At 41.8% G+C, this 21,770-nt stretch overlaps 1 protein-coding gene across 7 annotated transcripts in view; it reads left to right on the top strand.

The window, feature by feature from the left end:
* Positions 1 to 744: 744 nt before the first annotated feature.
* Positions 745 to 21,770, top strand: part of pyd (zonula occludens-like protein polychaetoid) — a 371,558-nt gene continuing 350,532 nt past the window's right edge. For all 7 annotated transcript variants that reach the window (XM_045767502.2, XM_045767500.2, XM_045767508.2 and 4 more), the window contains exons 1-2: positions 745 to 1,047; positions 14,631 to 15,387. In XM_045767502.2, coding sequence (XP_045623458.1) covers positions 1,038 to 1,047; positions 14,631 to 15,387 — 767 coding nt within the window. In that variant the 5' untranslated portion in view covers positions 745 to 1,037. The remainder of the gene's footprint in view (positions 1,048 to 14,630; positions 15,388 to 21,770) is intronic.

The following is a 21,770-nucleotide window of genomic DNA, read 5'->3' as shown; positions in this document are numbered from 1 at the left end:
GTTTGACAGTGCAGACTACTTACTGATCACGTAATCTTGTTTGCCCCTGTTCACCCAGCAATAACAAAGTAGCTGGATGTTAACCAATTGGCGGGTCGTGTTCCAGGGAAAACCATTGAGTAAGCTCTCCACATGTTAACAGGAATCAGAAGTCGCCTCTTTAAAAAAGTTATCTACAGGCTTACAAGGGGGAGCACATTCAGTGCTCCCCCTTGTAAGCTCCTTATCTGTGCCAGGTAAGTCCACTACGGGCTCACCATAGCCTGTGCTACTTGCCCCGCTCCTGTGCCAGGTAAGTTACGGGCTCAACATAGCCCGTGCTACTTGGAACTCATTTCCGAGTAGCTGAATCTATAACAACAGCTTACAAGGGGATTTTATCATGACTAGGCCTATATCTACATTAATCCTATATCTAGGCCTACAAGAGAAAATATGTCTTTATTCGCATTATAGTGTGTGAAGGCCTACAAGACACCATTATAGAGGAGCGAGGCGGAGCAGCAGCAGTGACCTGCCGCCACCATTGACCTCTGGTAACTCGTCCCTTGCGACTCACACACGCGCATTTCACACGAGAAAAATAAATACATATACTCTCACTTCCTGTAATTTTCAAGTTTAATATACACTTGAATAATATTAAGCTGATTAAATATTAATAAATTAAAGGCTAACTAGGCAGGAAGGTTAATAGGTTTGTTTGGCAGTCTCCCTCGAGAAATGCAATCCAAACAAAATTAATGGTTAAGAAGAGAGTCCGCAGGTCCCATTCGAAGATGTTTGTGAAAAATCGATAACTTGCTAGTCTTTATCGCGATTACGGATATGTGGGCACCAAAATCTACCTTTTAAATCCTCGTTGCGCCCGTGGAAGGGGAAAGAGGAGTGAAGATCGGGAGATAAATGTGGAGAAATCAGCCCGAAGAGTTAGTGAGCGATCAGCAACGGGAAATGACAATTGACCGCCCGCATCATCATTGTCCCCTCGTCTTCTGATTTCTGTGGCTCCCGCCCCCCTGCTAACTGTACCAAAGATGGACAACAGTGAGTACTTGCTCGGCACTTGGGGTTGTTTCTCGTTGTGAGGGCCAGGTGAGAGCTGGCACAGTCCTCTGTGGTGGGCACTCGGACTTGGAGGAGGGGGAGTGTGATGTCTTGTTACTCAAGGGGGACCTCATTGGGCATGGTGGTAGTGAAGGGGTGTTAAGGGGGACTGATCATCTGAGGGAAGAGAGGGGATGCCCCATCACTCGGGGCCTCCCTGGGCATGCCCCATCACTCGGGGCCTCCCTGGGCATGCTCCATCACTCGGGGCCTCTCTGGGCATGCCCCATCACTCGGGGCCTCTCTGGGCATGCCCCATCATTCGGGGCCTCCCAGGGCATGGTGGGGACGTTAGGGCACTCCCCCCCCCCTCCTCTTGTCCGAGGGAGAGAGAGAAGGGGATATTGAAGGGATTTTCTCATTTGAGCAGCTTGACACGAGACGATATCTAACGTGACATTATTGACTCCGTTAGCTGGTGTTTGGGGTCTGCGGCAGTACAGGTTCTCGGCTGACGTGTTGCATACCGTCGTGACAGGAATATGAAGGTGCACGTTTTAGAAAAATTAATATTATTGTATTTTCGAATACCTTTCTAAAACCTCAAGGAAATTAAGTACCTAGTTGAAAACTTTATAATTCTTTACAATATTACCTTATGTACATGTGTTATGTGTAAAATTATTTACCTACTTGTGATTTTTGAAACTGTGATTCAAAGGTTTTAAGTCCATTCAAGAATTCAAATTCTAAATGAAAGGATTTTTTCATTGTATTAAAATGGCAGATACTGTCTTGCTTAGGGGTACGGTTCCACGGTACCATGTATAGAGTACGGTTCAGCTGCTAGTACTGTATTTCCTGGTTGTGTCGACTCTCGGACACCCTGAGCAGCACTGTTTACACTTCAAATGTCTATTCTTGAACTAAAATATCTTGTCGGGGAAAATTGATCTTTATCTTTGATACTTAGCTGAAACTTCCGATACAGTTTTACTGTTACCTGTAACACAAAAATATATCTTTAGCATATAATTTATGATCAGTAAAGGCATTAATAAAATTATAGTTCAGGAGTATCACTTTGAGTATTCCAGTTACATTTTTTACACAGCAGTTTGGGAAGGGAGGGAGGTAGATATATACCCATTGTGCTTAACATTTTATTAAAGATAGGTAAGGTTTTTGGTCTTTATACAATCAATAATATGATGGTGCCCCTCCATAGTACAGTATTGTATTTACCAGACATACACAGTAATTAGGATGATAAGTTGACAGTTATCAAACTGCTGTACTTGTTAATGTGAAATGCCAAATGCAGTATTCCCCATGCCTAATGTTATAATAATTATAGATAATGCATTTATTTATTGCTTAGACTCAGGCTACTCATGCCTAGTGTACTATTTGCTATTGGTCTTTGTATGCATACAATACATGCTGGTTAGCCTGGTTCATATTGACTTAATAATGTAGGCTAGTCAGAGCTGAGTGAGTAGTCAGTGGGATTGCCTTTATCTTTACCCTCTGGTTTGGATTCTTCTCTCCGTTCTTTCCAGACTGGAAAATGTTCCCGGTAGGGTGCTCCTTTTGGCTCTGGTGGCCAGCTTGGCCTTGGCTTCCAGCTCTTCTGACTGTCTAAACCAGTGCATTTATTATGTCTCTATTGGAGGATCATATGAAGACATTCCTCAGTGGCTTGAGGCTCTCTGCATATATCTAAGTATTTGGACACTGAGTTTAGTTTACTGCCATTTTTATGGGGGTTCAGGTGGCAGGTCTTAAGGTGTCACAAATGCAGCTCTCTTCTAAGTTGCAGTATGAGGCTACCTGGTGGTCTTTGTCTTTTTCTGACTGCTACATGTCTGTGTCAGTTCCAGTCTTGTCTCTTTATTCTTGGCTGTTTGTCATCCATCATCTGATGCCTAATACTGTAACTTTATTATTCGGCCTGGAGTGCATCACCTTCCTTGTCCTGTTTCGATGATTCTCCATTACTTGCTTGCCTCTTGAGATGTCCCAGGTGATGCTTTGTTTGTCAATCCAATATCCTTGGATCCTTCTTCTAAGGTCTGGTTGTCTCGGGTTGTCTGCCAGGTGATTAAATCTAGCCAGATTGTGGTCTATACATGAGCCCATTATGTTAAGTTTGCGGCTCTTTCCACTTTCTTTGCGAACATGTCTTGGTGGAGATTTGGGTTTATGGTTTTTGGTGCTCTAACCAGTTGCCTGTGGTGTGGTACAGTACTTGGTGCATGCTCCCCGGCCATGCTTTGCTTGCTTGGTAATGAATCAGGTGACCCAGCACTGACAGACCACTGGAACATTATCTAACACAGTGCACAGTTACAAACCCAATAAGATTTCAACTTAGCTTCAACAGAGCAGAAGTTGTTAAACACATGGGACATAATCTTTCTGAAGCAAACACACGAGCCATAAATACTCATACTCTGCCGAAGTAAAACAGAAACAAGAAACAAGTTGCACTTAGTGGGCCAGCCATAGGCTTAGGGGCCCATGCAGGAATATCCCTGCCAAGAAAAAAAAGCACCGATTCCCTTTTTGGTTCCTCTCTTCTGTCTCAGGGGGTCGCTTGGGGCGGCAAGTGTCTGATATGGGCAGCCAGCTGGAACCCTAGGTTTTCTGAGGTTGATATCTGATGGTGGAAGTGTATAATGGCTACCAATTGGAACAAGTTAATGAGTGTTTACATAGTTTGTGTCAGGAATTCCAATGTTTTTCATGCACTTGCTTGTTTTAGGGCACTCAACCTTTTTGGTGTTGTTTTTATCTTGAATTAGGTTGTGGCAGTACCCTCCCTTGCCTGTATTGAGGGGGGCTACATTCTGGTTCTTGGGTCTGAATCTACACTCATGATTCACAAGGGTGCTTGATAGGGTACTTTAGGCTCGTAGCTAACTAAGCTTGGAGAGCCACTGAGGGGAATCCACCAAAAAGAGACAATTCATTGCATTTGGTACTGGATTTTTGTCAGATACTATACTACTGTAGTAACATTGCCATACTTCTCTGCCAGATGCTTGCCTTCCTAGTCATGATAATATTTTTCAAATATATCAGTCTTGTTATTCATGGTAAGGAAGTTCCTCTTACCCTTACTTGATTTACCCATAATACTTTTACCTGACATGACATCATGTTGCAAATACAGTAATGATACTGTGTATTCAAAGAAACGCTAGTGAAAGTGTTGGAGTAACGAGAGGTCAGACTGGACTCCCACACAAGGAAAACGAGTGGTCAGTGTGTATGCCCTCGCACTAGGTTGATGGTACAAGAATAATGTCGTGTAAATGAACTTTAGTATAATTTATAGCAGAGTACTGTACAAGCTCGGCAAAGCATTTTAAAGATGTAATTATAAATGCATTATTTAAAATAATTTTTACAATTAAATGAGGGATTTAGCAATTAAAAGATTAGCAAAAATTGGAACAAATACTATTACAGTATACTGGAAAGTACTTTGTGATAAACTGATGATCTGGATTTCACTGCATACCCACTTCGAAAGCTTGATTATTTCTGGTGTACTATCTGAATTTCACTGGGAACATGGTGAGCAAATTTAATCCATTATTTAGAGAGGGTACAGTATATGAGGGTTCAGTTTTTGTATGGTGCACTCATAATATTGGCCAAGTGTTGAACAAGGACATGGTGCAGTATTGCTCATATATTTAGATCAGCCACATGGAGGGGGGGGGGGGGTTCTCTCGCTATAGTAGTAGCTCAAAATCCTGTTCTGAAGGTCAGACATCTGGACAAATGTTACAGAATTGCAGAACAAGCACTATTTTGTGAACTAGTTCAGCCCACGACAACAAAAGCAAACCACCGGACATCATAGTCTTGATCAATGCTACATTATTTAAATACCTTTATTATAAAATGTTTCAAAAGCTTGGAACTTACAGTGCAGTAACTGAAATAAATTAATATACTGTACTATACTAGTACAGTATTTTGTTTGTAGAGGGTGAATGGTCTCCTGTTTCATAATTGCTTTATGTGTTTTTTAGGTTTTATGTAGTAGAGAACTCGACATGCTGATGTAGAGAAACAACAACATAAGAGTAGACCTTATTTGTAGATGGTGTTTTGCCCATACAGGACCGTATCTGTTAGGTTTGATAAGGCCTATAGACTACATTAGAATCATCATCTGCACATAATGTCTGCTCTCGTCTTGGTGCTTTTCTATACCATACATTTTAGTAATAATGTTCAAATAATTTATTTCCGTTTAGATTATGCTTGATTTGCTGATGATTTCTGAGTTTATCAGCTTTTTGTCAGGATAGAAACCGCTGTGTGTGAAAAATACTCTGCATCTCATCACATGAAATCCATTTTATGAGGGAGTGAGCTGTATTACTGTACCTTATTGAAACATGTGCAATGGTCTATATATGACTGCAGTTAGCCAGTAAGTGTCCCAAACTCAAAACGACAATTAAATTGTTAAATCCATAAGCCACAATCAGTCTTGCCCACAGTCAAGACTGTGGTAGTCCCAGAGTCTTGCTTGACAGTCTTGTCCCAGAGTCCCAAAAAAGGATTCACGCCCGACGTCAAAGACGTTGGGTTAACGCCCGACGTCAAAGACGTTGGGTTAACGCCCGAACTAAGTAACTACAGGATGTGCTTCAGTGGCACAAAATCACAAATTTTAATTACGTACTGGCATTCTACTGATGTCTTTTTTATCATTCCTATTATGGGAGCAACTTGTAATGGAAATGTAGATAATTTTGTCACCAACTGATGTTTTTTACGCAATGAAATCACACTTAACGTGAAATAGAAGATCTTTGGAGCAGGAAGGCTCGATCGAACATCTGGGGGGATCCAGGACACTGGTTCGATCCCAGCGTCCTGTGCCAATGATTTTCTTCCAATGTCTATTGTTATTATCAATGCTGCATTATTTACATGAATTTTCATAATTAGCTGTTCGCTAATTGTCTTACTAAATCATTATCAATAATTATAATACTGTAGTTTAGTACTGTATTTTTAAACCATTATATTCTGGAAATTGTGTAAATAATAATAATGGTGGCAGGTTTTTCAGTCATTATTTAGATAATACCATTGCTGAAATATAAATTGTAGACTCAAATAACAAATACAGTAGTGGAGAATTTTATAATTTGTATAAATTCTATAAGTTATCAAACAAAATTTTAGCTCTATGTCCAGGCGGTATATACGCCATTTTAAATTTTTAATTTGTGCACCTGTCAAAATTAAAACTGGCTGACTTAACAGAGTGCAGCTTCCTGGGCATTGCATTACCAAGTTTGTCTTAGCCCTTCAAATACATTTATCATAAACTATGGTTTAGCGTTAAACATTTGATGAAGGGATCAAATGCTAATTTGGGTTACATTGTACAGTGATATGTTAAATTTATATCAAATAAATAAAATATAAATAAATGAAGGTTCTACTGAAAACTAAATAGTTTGATCTTTACAACTTACTCACCTTTGCTTGACGTTTGCTGTATTGGATAAACAACTTCAGATCGGTGGTCAGTAACCAAGCTGTTTTGTATGTAGATCCTGTGCATAGTAAATCAATTTGCTTACAAGGTGATGAGCTGTCACTAAATGCATGAAATAATAATATTTAGTAATTAAAGGTAAATTTTTATGTAGTTTTATGTTTTTGTATTTTTATGGACACTAATGTTGCACAGGACAATGTGTGTATTTAAAAATGTCAAATATTTAGTTTAGCACCAGAACTGTGTGTTTAAACACTTAATCCTAAATACAGTATTGGGAAACAAGAATGGGAATACTTGCACATACCTAGTTTCTGTGTGGTAATGTTTATGCCAATTTTTTTTTGTGGTCCAGTACTTAGAAACTGGTTATTGAACACGTACAGTTAAGAAGCTTTATAGCACAGTATTAGATATACAGTACTGTATTGTACATTCTGACACCATTGACATGGTCATGAAGTATTAATTGTTGTTTTGACTCTTAAACTGCTATATTATTTAAAAATTATATCTCCTGGTGCACATGGGAAAGAAAAAATGATTAAAAAAAACATAAGCATCAATTGCATAAGGTGATTTGAGCAGTGTAAGGGTTAACACTACTATATGTCAGCCAGATACAAGAGTAATTCATGCAGATATATATAGCTTACAATACTAAACAGGAGCAAATAAACTCATGGGAAATTATACTTTGTATGGTACTAATTAGTTTGAATTTTCTTGTTGGGATGACATAACGTAAAACCGTTTAATATCTGAGGACCACCTGTACAAAACTGTTCAAAGTATCTTTCTTTAGTTATAGCTTAGAAAAAATAAACACTTGCATGATATTGAATAGATATTTAATTTGTATATATACAGTAATTGTTAAAAATTTTGAAATAGACACCAAATCTGAATTAAAGACAAAATTAGGCTACATAACAGTGTAATCTCACTCAAGTGGACTAATTGGGTACAAACCTGTTCTGCCTCTTAGAAATCTCGGTGTTTCTCGGTGGCTCTCGGTGTTTCATAATTTTTATCTTCACTTGGTAATTTTAGTTTTTGTTCTTACCCTAAATTATAGAACACACATTTGCACATACATGTATATAGATATTTAAATAATATATGAACAATGTGCAGTGCAACCTTAAAAGTCTCTCTATCAATCTTGTATAGCAAGTATATTAAAAATAATATAGCAGCCACATTAGCATTCCAGGACTTCCATGTACTAAAGATGACATAAAACAATTTCCCCATCAACCAATTATTGAGCAGCCTTGTTCTAAAGTAAGTCAGGTGGACGGGGATAGTCCACCTGACTATCCCTGTAGTCTCGACACAGCTGAGCCAGAAGCAACAGCTTCTCTGATGTACCTCAACCAGCAGTGTCACAACATAACAGCCGGCAGTGTCACAACATAACAGCCGGCAGTGTCACAACATAACAGCCGGCAGTGTCACAACATAACAGCCAGCAGTGTCACAACATAACAGCCGGCAGTGTCACAACATAACAGCCGGCAGTGTCACAACATAACAGCCGGCAGTGTCACAACATAACAGCCGGCAGTGTCACAACATAACAGCCGGCAGTGTCACAACATAACAGCCGGCAGTGTCACAACATAACAGCCGGCAGTGTCACAACATAACAGCCGGCAGTGTCACAACATAACAGCCGGCAGTGTCACAACATAACAGCCGGCAGTGTCACAACATAACAGCCGGCAGTGTCACAACATAACAGCCGGCTGTGTCACAACATAACAGCCGGCTGTGTCACAACATAACAGCCGGCAGTGTCACAACATAACAGCCGGCAGTGTCACAACATAACAGCCGGCAGTGTCACAACATAACAGCCGGCAGTGTCACAACATAACAGCCGGCAGTGTCACAACATAACAGCCGGCAGTGTCACAACATAACAGCCGGCAGTGTCACAACATAACAGCCGGCAGTGTCACAACATAACAGCCGGCAGTGTCACAACATAACAGCCGGCAGTGTCACAACATAACAGCCGGCAGTGTCACAACATAACAGCCGGCTGTGTCACAACATAACAGCCGGCTGTGTCACAACATAACAGCCGGCAGTGTCACAACATAACAGCCGGCAGTGTCACAACATAACAGCCGGCAGTGTCACAACATAACAGCCGGCTGTGTCACAACATAACAGCCGGCTGTGTCACAACATAACAGCCGGCAGTGTCACAACATAACAGCCGGCAGTGTCACAACATAACAGCCGGCAGTGTCACAACATAACAGCCGGCAGTGTCACAACATAACAGCCGGCAGCGTTACCTCTTACCAGCCTTGATCCCACCAACCATGACCGGTGTCTGCCACTACTGGCACCCAACAACTGCACCTTATGGCTCACCTTGTCACAACCCTGTTGTATCATACAGCAACTGTCACTGTAACCATTTACATAGTTATACATTTAATTATTATATTGTGGGTGTATTGTCCCAACCTGTCGTAACATTACATTGGTGACCTAAAGAGTGATGAAACACCCAGCCCCGACATGGGACAAACCACAATATGGATGCTCACTGGTCTTTCACCATGCCTGCTGTGGACTGCTGCCTGCAACCTTGTCATAGCTGTGACTTCCTCTGTGGATATCTCCAGCTGCTCCTTCAACAGCCTTATTTGCCACGTCCATTGAATCCTGCTGCACTGCTGACACTCCTTTGCTGTGAGGACAATGCAGCTTCTACAGTGATTCCCTCGATGCCTTGACCAGTCCGACTAGCAGCCCTTATGCCTTTCCCTGTCCTTGACACTGCTGCACTGAGCAGCATCCTTTTCTCCCTGCATTGCCTCCTATAGTCCTGGTGAAGGAGCACATCCACATCCTGCTTAGATCTTGGCACTGGAACTAGCTTGCCAGTGATCCAGGAAGCAACGACCACATCCTTTTCTCTCCTCATTTTCCATGGTTCTGGTGTATGAGTCGATCTGCACGCTGGCTGCTTCTATTCACTGGATCAAACTGCTTCACCAGAGACCCAGGAAGCAGTAATCACATACTTATGTTTCTCAACCGATATCTTTTGCCCACAAGGAAGGGGAGTACTGCAGCAACATTAGAAATAATGTAGCACCCAATTAAATGTTTCGGGAATTGTATGTACTACATATGACATCCACACATATTTCCCAAGAATTCAACGTACTAAAAGGTACATCAAGCAGATTTCCTTCAACCAATTAATAAATAGTTGCTCTGAACTGAATCAGGTGGATAGGGATATAAGGCCATCTGACAACAGCATCTTCTATCTTGAGGTTATCTTGAGATGATTTCGAGGCTTTAGTGTCCCCGCGGCCTGGTCCTCGACCAGGCCTCCATCCCCAGGAAGCAGCCCGTGACAGCTGACTAACACCCAAGTACCTATTTTACTGCTAGGTAACAGGGGCATAGGGTGAAAGAAACTCTGCCCATTGTTTCTCGCCGGCGCCCGGGATCGAACCCAGGACCACAGGATCACAAGTCCAGCGTGCTGTCCGCTCGGCCGACCGCCTCCCTTAGGAGTATTAGAGCAGTCTCAACACAGCTCAGGCAGAAGTAACACCACCTCTGATCTACCTCAATTGGCAGTCTCATAACATGGTAGCCAGTAGCATCACCTCTTTCCAGCCTTGGTCCCACCAACCGGGACAGGTCTATGCCACCACTGGCACTCAAGAACCGCACCTTATGGCTCACGTTGTCGTGATGCTATTGTATCGTACGGCGACCACAGCTGTAACCATTTACGTCAAATATACCTCTACAGTAGTTAGCATATTGTGTGTTTGCCCCAACCTATCATAATGTTATGCTAAAAATATGGACATCTTAAAATTGAGAATGATTTCACTATTGGAACAATATTTGAATGTTGAGAACAGGGATCTGAACTTCTAAATTTGTGAAAAATGCAGACTAACGCTCGGTCATTAACTCTAGCTACTGTCGTCATTTTAAATTTGTACATGATACAGTACATGATATTGCATAATGAACCTTTAAAAATGAAAGTACTGTATAATTTTTTCATGGGGTCTTGGTTCCTTGGTTATCTTGAGATAATTTCGAGGCTTTTAGTGTCCCCGCGGCCCGGTCCTCGACCAGGCCTCCACCTCCCAGGAAGCAGCCCGTGACAGCTGACTAACACCCAGGTACCTATTTTACTGCTAGGTAACAGGGGCATAGGGTGAAAGAAACTCTGCCCATAGTTTCTCGCTGGCGCCCGGGATCGAACCCGGGACCACAGGATCACAAGTCCAGCGTGCTGTCCGCTCGGCCGACCGGCTCCCTGGGGTCTTGGTTGACTTCACTACATTCGTATAGAGCTACTGCATTATAAAATATAAATATCAATGGTATAAAAACTGGGAAATAATTATGATAATCATCATTAATTATGATTAATGAGTAATAATGATAATCATCATTAATGACAATAAGATAACTGTAGCTGTGGCCCAAGTGACTAAACAAATGATAACTGTGCGTTGAGCGTTAGTCTCCATAGTGTAGTGGTAAGACACTCGCCTGGCGTTTCACGAACGCTTTGTCATGGGTTCGTATCCTGGCCGGGGAGGATTTACTGGGCGCAAATCCTTAACTGTAGCCTCTGTTTAACTCAACAGTAAAATGTGTACTTGGTTGTAACAACGATTCTTCGCGGCGGGGATCGTATTCCAGGGACCTGCTCGAAACCCTACGCATACTATTGGCTCTACAAGAATGTAACAACTCTTGTATATATCTCAAAAAAAAAAAAAAAGCTGCATGTGGAACAATGTTTAGATGCCGTTTTAATTATTTGAATTATACACAAATCACAATAGCGTGATATTTGTTCATTTGAATTCCTCTTATTTATACCTTGAATTTGCCAAAAAAAATTTGATTAGCATAATATTTGTTTAAATACTTCATAGAACATACTCCACAATGCATATGAGGACACTCATATATTTCTTGTTTAGAAAATAACTTACATTGTACAGTATTTTGTTGAGAAATTCTTCTGCTTAAGTGACAATCTCGAATATTTATTAGGCATCAGCACATGCAAAAGCTGTGTGCTTGCATATTCAAAGAATATATATTGAATATGGTTATCTTGAGATGATTTCGGGGCTTTTTAGTGTTCCTGCGGCCCGGTCCTCGACCAGGCCTCCACCCCCAGGAAGCAGCCCGTGACAGTTGACTAACACCCAGGTACCTATTTTACTGCTAGATAACAGGGGCATAGGGTGAAAGAATCTCTGCCCATTGTTTCTCGCCGGCGCCCGGGATCGAACCCAGGACCACAGGATCACAAGTCCAGCCTGCTGTCCGCTCGGCCGACCGGCTCCTTAACGGTAGTGACATTAGTGTTTTAATATGAATATGCAATATAAAAAGAGTATATAATTCATATCATAAAGACATCAACTATTGTTGTGACAGTAAAAGTCCATCTTCGTGGATAGATATTGGGGCTATTTATATCAATTGGTCCAGGATTTGAGACCCAGACAGGGTGTGTACAGTGATGTGTTTGGACGCATCCTTATTCAGTACCTGCTGTCTCGGCTCACCTCGGTACTGTACCTAGGAGTTCGTCAACCATTTTGGGTTGCGTTCTGGGAAATGGCTAGCCATTGGCTAGAGGGACCTTGATAAGTCTAAAAGGCTAGTTTAAAAGATAAGTTTGTGAATTGATTTGTTATTTCTCCTTTGGACAACAACAAACTAATTGTTGATTCAAGTGCTTTAAGACAAAAATATTTGACCACTTCATTATGGGAATTATGTGATTTACATTACAGTAGTCTGTTCGTGATAGTTAAAGTTTACTCATATTGTGTTTTAGGAATGTACCGTTGTATCGATTTTGTAGTAATTTAGATAATAAACAGAAGACTTTGTTAAACCAACTCAACCTTCAGTTACTTTAAATAGGAATTTAGTAAATACAATAAACAGCAAAAATTTACTAGATGATTTTCGGTCTTTTCATTATAGGGGGTTGTGCCATATGATGATTTTATATTTATATAGTTTTACTCTATTATTTTGTACAAAGCTTTCCATGCACTAGATAGCTGTAAAATTTGTATATATCAATACTATACTGTACAGTATAATAGTTTATTACTGATGTCGAGCATAATCCTAACCCAAGTTACTGTAATTTCATAATTTATAAGATTGAAAATCGTGGATCTTCTTTTACAACAGTTATCCACGTCCTCGGCTCACACTCATGGGTTCTAGGTTCAGTCCTTAGACAGGACAGAAATGATCAGGCATGTTTGCTTTCACCTAATGCTTCTGTTAACCTAACAGTAAAATAGGTACCCAGGAGTTAGGCAAATATGTATTGCGGGTTGCATTCTGAGAAAGGTCGGTAGTTGGCATATTGGGACCTCGATATGCTTAAGTACAGGCTTCCTGTCCCTGGAGACAGGAATTATATGATTTTTTTTTTACAGCTGTGCATGCACAGTAGCTCTAAAACATGCTTCTATAAGTTGTTTTCTATAAGTTGTTTTGCTTCGTTTTATAAGGAGCAAATGGGAGCTGTTTGTTGTTGTTTAAGATCGCTGCCTGGAACAAAAAGTTCCAAGTAGCACAGGCTATGGTGAGCCCGTAGTGGACTTAAATGGGAGCTGCATTTACAGCACCTTTATCACATTGAATTTGTCATTTTAGGCACTGCTGCACCCATAACCTTGTGAGTAAAGAGGCACAACCCTGCAGACACACAATGTAATGGTCCCTATGATTCCCTTGTTACAACTTGTAATAAAGTTGTTACACCTTGTTATGGCATTTTTATGACGTGTTAGAACATTGTTACAACTTGCTATATTGCTTGTTACAATTGTTAGAATGCTAAACCTTGTTTGAATGTTGTAGCAACGTCGAAGTTTCGTCGTGTGTTTGGCGGGAAGGCTTATTCTTATTCACATTTTATCCTTTCTAGTTGCTGTTAGCTCCTTAAAAAGGAATAGTGCAAAGCATTGGTATAGCATTTGTTTTTTATTGTAAATTGTCACATACTGTACCTGTATTAGATTTAAGATGTTTAACTTGGTAATTTATTTCATCTTGAAGGAGTAGTGAAATGATGTACAGTATGTGGGTTAGCAGCACCATTTGCTTGAGAGTCTGGTAACACATGGTAGTGAAATGAGCTCTGATGAAATGCATTCAAATCCTGAATGCAAGTTGGATACAGTCAGTCAGTTTACATGTTGCAAGATATGTACTGAAACACCAGCTGCACCTGTCATTGATGAAGAAGAGCATTGTCTATGGCTCGTATTGATGTAATATTAAAAGTTGTTCATTTCTGTACCACAGTAAGCTATACTGCATTTATTGTATGTAATACTGCATGTAAAATTAAAGGGTTTGATATTTTTCTAGAAAAAGCCCTGAAACTGCTGATGTGTCGGAGATGACTGAATTAATAAATTTATATTTTTATTATTTGAACTCTTCTAACTCAAATATAAGTGAAGAAAATGGTTTACTAGAAATTTTCTATAGCAAGCCCTCATTATCCATGAGTAATGCGTTACAGGAAATCCTAGGTACTGTATAATGTATGTAGCTATACAAAAAGTGCATTGAATGAAAAATCATAGTAACCAAACTACTCTTTTTTTGTTTTAGGCTTCAAGTTCTCTGAACTTAATTAGAGAGAATTAATATATGATAAAAAAACATTTTCTTTAGAGTTTAGCATTTGATACTTATGGGGATCTAAGTTGGCAACTTGAGTTTTTTGTGAGCTATATTCCTTCTAGCATTCTTTAGTAATACATACTTGTTCCTTGCTTGATAATATATTTCTGGTACAATACCTAAAAAAATTCAATACATCAATTACCTGCATTATTAACATTACAGTTATATTAGTGACTACATATGTACTGTTTTAGGTGAAGTGCTCTCAGAGATTTGATTGTACTGAAGCTATTATGAAACCTAATATGCTTACATTTGACTAATGTTAGCTTATGTATTACAGCAGACACAAGACAGTCGCCAGAACCCCAGGTTCCTAGTGAATCCAAAGATGAAACGCCGCCCAACACCAAAGATGATGTAGCCTCCCTGGCTGATCGGCTCTCCTTGCACAGCATCCCCAGTATAGACCGCAGTGATGGGGCTGCTAGTCCTGATGCTTCTGCAAATGCGCCTAACTTAGCACATACACCACCAAACTCACCAAAAAGTCCCATTCTTTCTCACACCCCTCCTCCAGAATCTTCTGCCAATCCTTCTCCATGTCCAGGATCCACCTCGTCTCCCAAGCCTTCAATAGATGCTATGGGCTCCAGTCAGAGTCAGAGCGAACCTCCTTCCCCAGCGTTGTCAAGCCAGCACTCCGGTCAGGATGACTCCCGTGATACAGATGATCCTCCTCCTCCTCCTGCACCGCCTCCACCCAGCTCTGATGCTGCTCTGCATGCTGCTTATGGAAGCAGTCCTCCTTCAATGTCTGGAATGTATAGTGGTATAGGGTGCTTGTACAGTGGCAGTCACCCTTCATCAGGCATCTATAGTGGCTCTGCTTCTCTTGGGAGTATATATGGCAGTACTGGGCCACCACCAGTCCCTCCTCCACCCCACGAAGAAAGTGGTGCCGTCGGGGGAATCCATCACCGCAGAGAGCACTCCCTTAACTCTATACACTCCTTACATTCAGTAAACTCGTTTAAGGAGTTCTATGACAAGTCAACACTCAACCAGTTCATCTCCACTTCTCCCAAACTTTCTAATAGGTAAGTCAAGTTGTCCTAGTCTCTTATTGTTACTTTATATGTTCTTCATTCGTACAAAAATAGTATATAAAGCTGCCTTTAGTAATATCTTGATGCAACATTTTCTCAAGAGTTTTGAAGGAATAATATGATAAAAAATAATATGATAAAAAATTTGATACCCCAGTTCTATATACAGTACTGTACTGTATAAAACAGTTATTGAATACTTAAAATTATCACTCAAAGTATTATACTGTATGCATTATTTTATCATAAGAATTAATAGTGCTACTTGACTTCTAGGGCAGCCCCCCTTGGTGGCTTCCTAGAGCTTAAGCCCTTGTACTTTAAGGCCATTACCATCCCACCTAGAATTTTTTACCCTTTCTTTGGCCTATCAGGAGCAGAGATCCAAATTTTTCCTTCCATAAAGCAGTGGGGTAGAATGTGGATGTCATACCTTCCTCACACTGCAGAAAACTCTACCTAAATGGCCAAAAGAAGTTCATAAACATCTATAGAAAAATGTTTGGTACAAGCAAATAACTATCAAAACTAACCACAAACAACTGAATTACTCCATCACCACCAGCCAGTAGCATCAGTTAAACAAAGTTTCACCAAGGTATTTGGTACTTTGGTAGCCATAAATTCTTAATCTAGCATCTGGTTTTTCCACTTAAAGGTCAATTCAGTGAAGAATTCCAGTACCTGTACTGCATTTTGAGAAGGTTGTTTTCCTCTACACTCTGCTGGTGTAATAATGATGGCTTCTCTGCTCAGTTCAGCACCAGATATGCTATGTATGGCTTTGAAGTGTGAGCCAGTGTTTAGGCCCGATGGACTACCTTTTTGTATCTGGAGCCCCTCTTGTAGGAATTTGGAACTTTTCTACTTTTGGTGTGTGATGTTTGTTGTTGCTTGTCTTCAGCTTTGGCTGAGCCTTGTTCTGTTTATTTGGTCATAGATCACTGGTGTAAAATTCCAGTCTTTTGCAACAGGGTGGATGTCTCTCTTTCTCTCTAAGCTAGTCATAATCTAATTGGGTCCCTTCCCAGTTTAGAGCCACCATATACCGTTTGTAGCATAGGGGTGTTCTGCAATATTTTAGACCCCATTGGACATTCTTGTCTTTGGCACTCCTTTTGCTAGCTTTGGGTGTTCTGGTTTTCCTGGTTCCATCGGTTTCACCACTTGGCACTGACAGGTTCCGATCCCACCCACCCTTCATCGACTCCTGTCTCTCCGGCGTCTTCTTCTGGCGTTTCGGGGGTTTGGTTCTGTGTTGCCATCTTCCTCCCTTGCTAAATGTGTTCTCAGATGCTTTGGATCTGGGTTATGGCCTTGTGGCCAGCATTCACCATACCACCTAGAACAGGTGGTTGTGCCCATTCCTTCAGGTGCACAGTATGGTGTGCAAGTTTGCAGCAGTGTGTGACATGTCTGAGGAGGATTTGGCTCTTTTTGGGCTTTGTGATCTATCTCCACTCTGACTTCTCCCTGGTAGTTAATTGCCTGTACTGAGGGGAATCGCTTCGGTCCATTCCTGTGGAGCTGAATGCTATCAGTAGTTTGGCTTCTAGAGTCTCAAGATTTGGTTCCCTTCTTGGTTCACATGTGTCCAACTTTTTCATGGATGGATTATCTCACTTCCGTCCCACTTCTATGGAGTAGACTATCGACATCCCATCCTTCCTTTGGATCTGGGAGACATTCGGTCAACTCGAGGTGGACCTCTTCTCATTGTATGGAACTGACACTCTCTCCTACATGACTCCATTTGCCAATCGTTTGGCTGTCGTGGTGGATGCCTTTCAGCTGGAGTGGTCAAGGTGGAGGTGCATTTACGTTTTTCCCCACAGTTCAGTTGTTGCTACAGGTTCTGTCCATTCTCTTAAGAGCAATTTGCATTGCAAATGGACACTAATGTCCATTTGTCAAAAAGGAGCAAGGCCTTCTTGTTTCTTGGGGAGCAGCCCAGCCTTGGTTTCTGGCATCTGCCACTTCTAGTCTGGTGTCTAAACCTGGGCATTTTTCCAAGGCTCCACCTCTCTCAACAGATTGGCTTGATGAGGATCTTTGTTGCTTTTACCTTCATGTCTTCTCTACACATATGGAGTGTTTGAAGATTTTCTATTGCCATTTATATGGTGAGTTGTTAGATGGTTTGTTAGTGTCCCACCTGCGTCTTTCCTCATGGTGGCAGTATGAGATTTCTCTGTGTTTGTTTGCCACTATAGTATCTGTCTCTTTGTTGTCTTTCTTTGGTTTTGGTCAGGGCTGTCCTGGTTGTTTATCAATTGGCATCTCATGCCTAATACTGTTGCCTCTTATCATTCAGCATTGGTAGAATCTCTGTTGTTTGTATTCACTGTCGATATTTCCATGACACTATTCTGCAAGTTGTCTTGTGCATTTTTCCACCTCTGGACAGCTCATGCTCTTCCTAAGTTGTCCTAGTCTCTTGACCAGGTTTTGGTCTTTCTCTCCTCACCTTGGTCAATGATTTCCTTTTCAGCTCGTTGTCTTTCTCAAGGCTGTGTTTTTTTGGCTCTCGCCTCTGGTTGTTGGGTCGGGAAGCTTCAGGCTCTTCTTTGGAGGTGGGAGTTCTGTTCCTTTAGCCCTGGTGGGGGGTTTGTTCATTTACCACCACCACCTTTTCTGGTGATGAATGAGTCAACTAAGGCTCTGGAGAAATGCTTTGGTGGTTGATGATTGGTTAGACAAGGGGTGAATCATTTGTTGTCCTATGGTGGCTCTTTGCCACTATTTGTGAGCCACTGGTTCTGCCTAAGTGAATACCACCTTGTTTGTTGCCCGTTTCTCTTGGTCCCCCTATTCCAAGGCTCGTACTTCTCAAGTTGTCCACAGAATCATTGACCTCTAGCCAGCCTGTGCTCTACCCTTGGGCCCATGATTGAAAATACACAGCTTTGGCCCCAGTCTTCTTCAACATGTCCTGGGCTGATATTCAGGTTTGGGGGTTTTGGCATTCTAACGGGTTTGGCAGCCCGGTATTTAGTCAATGTTCCCAGTCCCAGTTAGTCTTGTCACTTTGGGCTGTCTTCAAGTCTGGTTTCTCTTCTTCCTAGTGCCTGCTGTCTCCCCTCCTCCCTGGTAAGTCTCATTCTCATTCTCTGTGGTTAGCTAGCTACAGGAACCAAACTGGGGCTTCCCCCAGAAACCCAGAATTAAATGTAATGAAATGCTTCTTTCTGGTAGAGGGTTCCCTGATTCCTTCCCTCCCTTCCAGGTTCATTGGCTTGTCAGTTTGTTTTTTGTTCAGATCCAGAACTGACAAGGGCAGCAGGGGGGCCAGGCCACCTGGTGATGGTGATCAGTACTATCAAGTTTCGAGCTAGTTTTGAGTGAATCCCTTGTTGTGTGTGAATTGTTTGCAGAGCTGTTTAGTGGTTTTCAAAACTTCAATATCTACAAACATTTCAGTTGTCTGTAAAGTTTTGTTGACTTTCTGGATGCTTTCTCTGTGGGGTAGTGAATGTCACTCACTCTCTGTGCCTCTGTGAGGGGGAAGGCGCCAGGTTCTGGTTATGGCTCCTGGTAGGTCAAACAAAACTTCTGTGATGGATGCAACCTTTAAGTGTGGAATGATCTCAGCAAGATACCTTCAGGCAGCCACTGGGGCTCTACCAGAAAGAAGTATTTTCACTTGAGACATGTGAACATGACCCTTTCTTTGAGAGCCCCATCAGTGACCCTGAGAACATTCCACCTAGATACCTGTCTAAATCTTAATACCACATCAGTCTCTATTGATTTACAAGTGTCTCTTGAGTGGCAATGTGGAAATTTAAATTTTACTCTGTGTGGTTGCTATATGGTAGCCTGAAATTGGCTTTTCCATTCATTTGGAAACTAGGAAACTCAAACTTTTGACCCCATGAGCATGAGGCAAAAGCTCTACCACTGCACTACGTAGACGGCTCCAATAGAGAAGATCTCAGAGGCAGCAAGCTGCTGCCCATCTGAAATTTTATACTTCTCCCAGCTACTACTTAAGTAGTGGCTGGATATTTTAGTAGTGGATGTGACATTTAGTGATCCACTCCCATATCAGGAGGCTCAACAACAGTCATTGTCAAATAAATTGTCAACCCTAATATGTCAAATTTGACTGAAATTTGCTTATGTGGTTTACCCACTTTGGCTGAAAGTGCTCTTCAGATTTCTCGGAGAAAGGCCCTATTCACCAGTTGCTTGTACTGTCGGGTGTGATCACTGGGGTCTTTGTAAAGGCTTCTCTGGAGGGTCTGAACCACGGCTCCATATAGCCAGCTACACAAAGATAATTCCACACCTATAAGTCACATCTGTCCTTGTGAGTCCTCGAAAACCTACTGGAGACGAGACCAAAACCTGGCCCCCCCTCAGAGGCACAGGAAGCATTAAATTTGTGATAACCCTCACCAAAGAATCAAATCCAAGAGAGGAACCAAAGTAAAACGGAATACTTTACATGAACCTTGCCGCTAACAGCCAGTGGAGCAAACAACTCAGCAAATGTTCTACAGAGTAGTCAAGTCATACACGAGTGACCACCAGCAGGTGGCAGCACCAAGGGAGCTGCTGGCTTTCCCTGTTTGCATTCCTCAGTCCTTTGCCTGATGTCAGACTTGTCTGACCACTCCATGAGTCACCAGCTCTTTGGCTTCCAGATTTTCTTGATAACTTTTGGCCATCCTTTGGACTCTTGGACTCTGTCCTGTGTAGGCCCATTTGTTTGTATCGTTCCATTCTTTAGTATTTTTTCATGTGCATTTGTTTACAAGCCATACTTGTTGTGTGGACTTTGGAAACTGTTCAATTTCAACTGTTCAATGCTGCATGTGTTTAGAACTGCCCTTCCTTAGACGCTTGTTGATGTTACCTCTTCTCTGACAATGTTATGTCCTTGATGGATTCAGGTATTCATTCCATAAAGGCCGGCCAACCATGGAGGTTGCCTCACCATAATTGGTGCAAGGGTCTATGACTCCTCTGTAAGGCTCTGAGGTTTGGGGCATTCTGGAGTTTACTGATTATGGGTGCACTAGGGTTTGCATGCTTGTACATGCAGAATGCTACTGATGCCCTTCATAGCCAAAGTTTTCCTAAGGGCTGCATTTGGTATTGGTTCCTTTTGATGAGGGGTCTCTAGTGCCTAGATCTTCACATTCAGGCCTTCATAAGTCCTGCATATCTTTGGCGTGGATCATTATCAATCGACCCACTGAGCCTGCTCTTGCTTCTTGCAAATTTGAGGGTTGTCCATCAGTTTTGCAACATGCCAGTGATCATTGACCTTCGTGCCAATACTGTCTGTTACACTGTCTGTTGATTGGATATTTCCCTCTACCCTAAGGCCAGCAATATTTGCGTTTGCTGGGTGTCTCTGTGTATTGATTTTCTTGGTTTTATTTTTGCAGTGATGAGGCTTAACAGGCAGCAACCACTTGAGGTTTGTTTACCAGATGTTTTTGTTTGCATCTTGGTGTTTGAGTGATTGACCTATTGTAGAGTTGACAATTTTTAGTTTGTAGGGATTTGTAGTTGGAGTGGCTGGTGAATTCCACTGGTTCTTTGATTTCCCCACGACCACCTTTCACTGTCTATCTAGTATAGTTTGACCCCCTCCCCACACTTGCTTTGGACTTTGGAACATCTGAGGTTTTCAAAGTGGGCTGCAATTACCTGTGGGTATGGCTAGGCCATCTCTGGAAATTGCCCGTTCCACATCTGCAGTAGACACAGTTGAGCTGTTGTTCCCACTCCGGATCCATTTAGCTTGGATTGTTTCCCACTGGAGCATATTTAGCTTGGATTCCTTTAGTGTGTAGAAATGCCTTCCTGTCTGATCAAGCATAAAGTGAGGAACTTGGTTCTTGCCCCGAGTAATCATTTAGGGCTCCCAGTGTGGGTCCTTGGGTGCCTTTCAACTTGTGCCTTATTTTTAAGCTCAGGCAGGGGATCTTCCCGATCCTCTGTCGATTTTTGAGCTTGATTTTCCTGCTGTTCTTTCCTGGGTAAATTTAAAATGGCCTGTTTGGATCCTTGGATGCATATTTCAGGGTTTTTCCATTATCCCTTCTTCTGCAGTGTTCGGCTAAGTTCTTTTTAAGTTTCTCCTTAAGGGTTGGGTCCTCACTTCCTTGCAGGCGACGAGTAACAATAACGTGGCTAAAGTATGTTGACCAGACCACACACTAGAAGGTGAAGGGACGACGACGTTTCGGTCCGTCCTGGACCATTCTCAAGTCTCAAGTCCTCACTTCCTTGTTTGACCTGGCCTCTTTGGAATGTGGGTTTAGGCCTTTAGGTTGTGTTTATGAGGTCCCTCTTTCAGCTTGGATTGGGGCAACCTATTCCTTTTCTTGGGGTTTTGGTGTTGCTTTTATTGTAGC

Source organism: Procambarus clarkii, chromosome 72 (assembly GCF_040958095.1).
Source record: "Procambarus clarkii isolate CNS0578487 chromosome 72, FALCON_Pclarkii_2.0, whole genome shotgun sequence".
Classification (NCBI taxonomy): Eukaryota; Metazoa; Arthropoda; class Malacostraca; order Decapoda; family Cambaridae; genus Procambarus; species Procambarus clarkii.
Note: the sequence above shows the minus strand (reverse complement) of the source record. Positions and strands in the feature narration are given on the sequence as shown.